At 42.4% G+C, this 6,558-nt stretch overlaps 1 protein-coding gene across 1 annotated transcript in view; it reads left to right on the forward strand.

Moving 5' to 3' along the window:
• The first annotated feature begins 5,547 nt into the window (after nt 1-5,547).
• LOC138952390 (CB1 cannabinoid receptor-interacting protein 1-like) overlaps nt 5,548-6,558 on the forward strand; it is a 12,218-nt gene continuing 11,207 nt past the window's right edge. The window contains exon 1 of the mRNA XM_070324059.1: nt 5,548-6,338. Within this exon, the coding sequence (XP_070180160.1) occupies nt 6,175-6,338 (164 nt within the window). The 5' untranslated portion in view covers nt 5,548-6,174. The remainder of the gene's footprint in view (nt 6,339-6,558) is intronic.

The following is a 6,558-nucleotide window of genomic DNA, read 5'->3' on the forward strand; positions in this document are numbered from 1 at the left end:
ATTGGGGCATAATAAACCTGACAAAGGTGACGCACAAACACAGAATTTTAAACGCGTTCAACTTAGCTCTTAGAAATTAAGTAAGGCTGGAGTCTACCTTTTGTAAAAGTGATCAACTTTTTTTTTTAAAGTAAACTTTTCTGTTAGTTTAACGAGTGCTGAGGCCAGAAATAACAAATACAATAGGGCTTAACATGCTTATTTGAAGATAACTACTGAAACGTGAGTATGCGGTATCAGATTATTTTCACAAAACCACTGCTGATGAAATTTCAACTTTGTACCAACTTTTGAATCTAAATTTCAAGCATGAAACAAAAACAAACATAAAATTTAACGTGCAAAAGTGATAAGAAATTTCTAAAACTTTGTCACATACAAGGTAAGGTATACCTTAAAAAACAGTAAAAATATAAATACCCCTTAACGTGCTAAATGTTTAACTGTGTTGCTTCTACTACCCATACCCCCTGCACGTATTGACAAAAAAACATGCTTCTGAGAAAAAGTAACAAAAAGGGATAAAACATTTTAAAAGGTAGGGTTTTTTTTAATGTAAGTTAAAATATTGCCAAAGTGGGAAATAAAATGAATAGGGAGAGTTAAGCCCTTATTTATAAGATAATGTACGCACGTTTATTATCATAAGGTATCAGACTTTTTCACAAGAATCATCACTGGATAAACTAGTCAAATTGAAAAGAATTCTTTCTTTTTTTTCGAGCTTAGATTCCTTGTTTCAATCAGTTCTTTATCAATGCAATACATCTTTTTAATTTGAGACAAGTACTTCAATTGGGCGAAATTCTTCTTGATGTGCTCAGGGGTAGACTCCAGCCTTAAGATGACGTTGGTTTTGTTTTGTTTTGTTTTTTAAATTCTTGGTTGGTGTTTGTTTTTTTTTGCCAGGGGGAGGGGTTGGGGGATGGGGGGGGTGGGGGGGGGGGAAGGGGGGGGGGACTAATCTTTAAACACACGTCACTTCAAAAGACGGTAGAAATATCGTTTCTTCACAGTGCTCAGGGGACTCCAACCTTAAGATGACGTTTATTTGTTTTTGTTTTTAATTCTAGTTTTGTTTTTTGTCGGGGGGGGGGGGGGGGGGGGGGGGACTAATCTTTAATTTAAACCCACGCCACTTCAAAAGACGATAGAAATATCGTTTCTTTACAGGTAGGGACTGTGTAGACGTCACTACAACATAAGGCCTCCTCACATCCGCTGAGTTTAAGCAGTCATCCCCCCACTCCCCCCTCCCCCCTCCCCCCTACCCCAACCCCCGTCCCATACTAGAACAAATGTTTTCATTTGTCCTCAGTTTGTTCGCGATCTGGATAAACAAGGTCCCCTCGTGTTTGACGACTAGCTTTGTTAGGCCAGACTATTCGGTTGCATTAACAAACTATTTATAAATGTGATATGAGACAATTAGCGCCGAGAAAGCTTACTAGAAACACAGCAGATGAAAGCTGGTGTGCACGGGGATCTTACCTTAACATAAACACATCAATTACTCATATCGATGTGGTCTGTTTTTCGACGATAAAATCTGTAACCGAGTAAAATGACTAACCTAAAACCTTTCACCCTAGCTCCTATTTCTTTAATATAAAAAAACCTTTCCTTTCCTGGTGAACGAGTGTGTATACCACCAACGCCCATTTGTTCATACGTGTGTGCTTGACCTGAGAGAGAGAACAAGAACAATAAGAACAAGAACAATTCTTTGTTTAACGAGGGTAATAGAGTAAGCAGTGATCTGCTTTTTTACATCTGGCCCTCGCCGTAAAGAGGGACTAGTCTAAAATTGCTAAAGAATAAGCAAGTAAAGAAAACTACTGCTACATGATTAAAATAAAATGAAAGTAAGAAGATATCATCAATTTACATACAATACATTGCTTAAATGAAAAAGGTAAGTTCATTTGACATGAGTTAAGAATTATAGAGTAGATTGCACTGACGCAACAAAGCTGTACTGAATGCCATGCCCATTGACATACACTGCATTCGAAAAAAATCAGTGTATATAAAAATAATAATACATTGTTAAAAAGCACCGGTTGTTGGTTTTAACAACCATTCTAGCGACAACAGATGTTTATTTAGACTTCATGAGATAAGACGTATATCTGGTCTTAAAAACGTTTGTGCTGCTAGTGACAGAGAGAGAGAGAGAGAGAGAGAGAGAGAGAGAGAGAGAGAGAGAGAGAGAGAGAGAGAGAGAGAGAGAGAGAGAGAGAGAGAGAGAGAGAGAGAGAGAGAGAGAGGGTGCACCGAGAGAGAGGAGAGGGTGCACCGAGAGAGAGGGAGAGAGAGAGAGAGAGGGAGAGAGAGGGAGAGAGAGAGAGGGAGAGAGAGAGAGAGAGAGAGAGAGAGAGAGAGAGAGAGAGAGAGAGAGAGAGAGAGAGAGAGAGAGAGAGAGAGAGAGAGAGCGAACAATGTTTAAAAGAAGCAACCTTAAGTTATGGACCTGCATCTTGCAACTGTGCATTTTCCAGAGAATCAGTGCGAAATCGAATAGCTTCTATATCTATATCTATATACGGCTTGTGTCTGTCTGTCTGTCTGTCTGTCTGTCTGTGTGTTCGCGATGCATGGCCAAAGTTCTCGATGGATCTGCTTCAAATTTGGTGGGCATATTCAGGTAGACCCCGGACACAATCTGGTCGATGAAAATTTTGAACACGTGCTCTAAGCGCGGCGCGGTGAACCGATTTTGGTTTTTCTGTAGATCCATTCCCAGTAACTCTTCCTTATCTTCTCCAGTGTTTTGCGCGTTTATCTCCCTTCGTGTGGCGTCAATCCCGTACGGTATTTGCAAGAATACTGAATGAGAAAGAGCTTCTTCAAATTCTGAAGTTTGATCTTCCGATCACAGCTACGGTATCATCCTGAACTCAGGTCAAAATGAATACGGCTCATTCTCTGAGATAACTGGCGATAGCCGTTGAGCGATGACTGATCAGAATGCTACGGTATGACAAGCAGCTTCAGATATTCCCGTTACTATTTTTAGAAGGTCACTGTCCAGAACGCTTTCCTTGCACCCGTTGTCCTCACTGTAAAAGTGCAAAGGTCGAATCTATTTATAGCCACGCGAAAAATCCACTGTCATCTATCTCTATATATCTTCTATATATATATATACGACTTGTGTGTGTGTGTGTGTGTGTGTGTGTGTGTGTGTGTGTGTGTGTGTGTGTGTGTGTGTGTGTGTGTGTGTTCGCGATGCACGGCCAAAGTTCTCGATGGAACTGCTTCAAATTTGGTGGGCAAATTCAGGTAGACCCCGGACACAACCTGGTCGATGAGAATTTTCAACACGTGCTCTCAGCGCGCAGCGCTGAACCGATTTTGGTTTTTCTGTTCATCTTCCCAGATCTATTCCCAGTAACTCTTCCTTATCTTCTCCAGTGTTTTGCGTTTATCTCCCTTCCTTCGTGTGGCGGCGAAGCCGGGTATTCGGCTCTACTTCTTCCCGGCGAAGCCGGGTACCCGGCGAAGCGGGTATTCATTCTAGTCTATATCTATATATATATATACGACTAGTGTCTGTCTGTCTGTCTGTCTGTTCGCGATGCACAGCCAAAGTTCTCGGTGGATCTTTTTCAAATTTGGACACCGTATTCAGGTACACCCCGGACACAACCTCATCGATGAGATATTTCAACACGTGCTCTCAGCGCGCAGCGCTGTGCGCGCTGAACCGATTTTTTTGTTTTGTTGTCGGGATCCACTACCAGTAACTCTTCCCTATCTTCTCCAGTGTTTTCAGCCGCGATTATTTCCCTTCCTCCATGTGGCGTCAATCCATATTCCCGTTACTACGTTACTATTTTTAGAAGGTCACTGCACGTTACTATTTTTAGAAGGTCTCCAGTGTTTTGCGCGTTTATCTCCTTTCCTTCGTGCGCCGGCAAAGCCGGGTCCCAGGCGCAGCCTGGTATTCGGCTCTACTTCTTCCCGGCGAAGCCGGTACCCGGCGAAGCGGGTAATCATCTAGTATATATATATATATATACGGCTTCTGTGTGTGTGTGTGTGTGTGTGTGTGTGTGTGTGTGTGTGTGTGTGTGTGTGTGTGTGTATGGGTGTGTGTGTGTGTGTGTGTGTGTGTTGTATGGGTGTGTGTGTGTGTGTGTGTGTGTATGTATGTGTGTGTGTGTGTGTGTGTGTGTGTGTGTGTGTGTGTGTGTGTGTGTGTGTGTGTGTGTGTGTGTGTGTGTTTGCGTTGCGGTGAACCGCGGTGAATAAATACTCTGTTTCGCGATACGAATTACGAAAATAAACACTTTTTTGTTCGGCTCTACTTCTTCACTTCCGCCACTTCCGCCACACAAAAGCAGCGCTTTTCTGCACAGCGCTTTTCACAGCACAGGTAGTACATCTAAGTATTGCAATTCGTGTACAAAATCCCTCCCATCTTCAAAATATTGCCACTAATATATACTACCCCTCCCATCGTAAATATTCTGCATCAAATGTGGTGGGCATATTCAGGTGGACCCCGGACACAAACTGGTGGATGGAAATGTTCAACACGTGCTCTAAGCCGGCGAACCGCCACGCTGCATACTCTGTCTCGCGATTCACCCGGCGAAGCCGGGTATTCCTCTAGTTGTAAATATACGTTGCTAACTGTCTTACCAATTGGCCATTTGTAGAGGATAGTAATTGGCACATTCTAAACATGGATGGGTTCCGATAATACTTTGAGGCTATTAATTCAACTCTGATCTCATTACATTGACCGCAATGAGAAGGATTGTTCAGGCAGAGTTTTCAGTTCGTGACACCGGGAGATGAAAGTAGTACGAAGCTTGACATAACGATAGAAGAACAAGTGTTGAAGCTACAGTTATACATGCCTACATTTTCACATAGAACCAAACATGGCACATAGACAGCAAAGCATACTCTGCCTTCATGTATATATGGGAACAGAAAGAGAGAAAAAAACAGAAACAAAACACGCAGACGATCATTAAATGCGAATTGTCTTCCTTTTGTTTCGCGTGGAAGACTGGAGTTTAAGATGCATAAACAAACCTTGGTACATTCCTTGTTTTAAATAGGTGTGTTTTACGTATCAAACCGTTAACGAGTAGTAGCCTGCATATATGTATCCCGTCGTAAACTTCCAAAAAAATTAATGTTGTCGCGTTTTCAAAGCTGATCACTATAATATGCATGCTCGATTATACAAAAGCTGTTGCATGTTAATCCTATGATCTAGATTTCAAACACGACTTCTGAAAAGCATAGATCAATGTCCGACAGCGTGGGTTTTTTTTTCTCCCCACCACCTTCCACTAGACTGAAGCAACATTCCGTTGTACAGTTTGAAGGAAACCAAACCCTTCCCCTAAACTATAATAGCCAGGAAAGATTTAACAGCTCACAAATGTCCGTGCTTTTCCCCCATCTAAGCATACAGTAAAAGTTCACAAGGGGGCTGCTCTGTCAATAGCGAACTGAAATTCTAATTAACCAACTCCACAATGTGTTCTCCGTGTCTGCAGCTGGCATTAAGATTGTCCTTTTGACACTGTTAGAAGTCAGTTTCTACACTCGTGGTTCTTTTTGTGGAAGTCAAACGAATCAAGTGCGGAATCATGGAATAAAGAGAAGAAAAAAACACTCCGCAGCAGTCAAAAGAGCAGACCGTTGAATGGGGGAAAAAAAAGACACGGTAGGCCTTGTGTTCAAAATAGCACTTCTTAAAAAGAAGGCGCATTATAATGCTGGTCGACTTGGGAAGACCGTCACGTAGTATATATATAATACTGCGTTCCAGGCGCGTATAGTTTGTGGACTTAGTAGCAGCTGCTTGTTTGTGTCATGTTGCTGACTTTGTTTTGAACATCGTATATGTTTTGTGCTTCTTTTGACATTCATAACTTTAAACGAGCAACTTGAGAGACGCGTCATCGTGTAATTGTGACACATATGTCCCGGACAGACTTGGCTGAACTCCTTACCTTCAACGCTTTTAGGCAAGCATACCCTGTTGAGTAATAGGGGCTTACTTCGAGCCAATTGAATTCAAGATAGTACAAGAAATCCCAAAAAAGGGGAACATCTGTAAAAAGAGACGTGAAGAAAAGTGTACGTTTTCGACACCCAGACAAGCAGCAAAAACAAAAAAAATAAAAAATCTCTGTGAAAACCATGGCAACGAGATTTGAAGTGCTCATGGAGATTCACACCATGGACGGTCAGGCGGTCAGCTTCAAGCAGGACGGACAGCGCTTTACTGACCCCACTACGGTCAAGATGTGTGTCGACGAGAAGTATAATCTGTGTCTGCGATTCAGACCCCCTTGCAAGCTTCTGTGAGTATATAGTACAGGGTAACCCCCCTACAGGGTAACCCCCCTACAGGGTAACCCCCCTACAGGGTAACCCCCCTACAGGGTAACCCCCCTACAAACATGCCACCCTCTAAAACACTAATAACTCCCGTGTGTATCATCAAGCTTCTGTGAGTATATAGTACAGGGTAACCCCCCTACAAACATGCCACCCTCTAAAACACTAATAACTCCCGTGTGT

This window comes from Littorina saxatilis, linkage group LG17, assembly GCF_037325665.1.
Source record: "Littorina saxatilis isolate snail1 linkage group LG17, US_GU_Lsax_2.0, whole genome shotgun sequence".
Classification (NCBI taxonomy): domain Eukaryota; kingdom Metazoa; phylum Mollusca; class Gastropoda; order Littorinimorpha; family Littorinidae; genus Littorina; species Littorina saxatilis.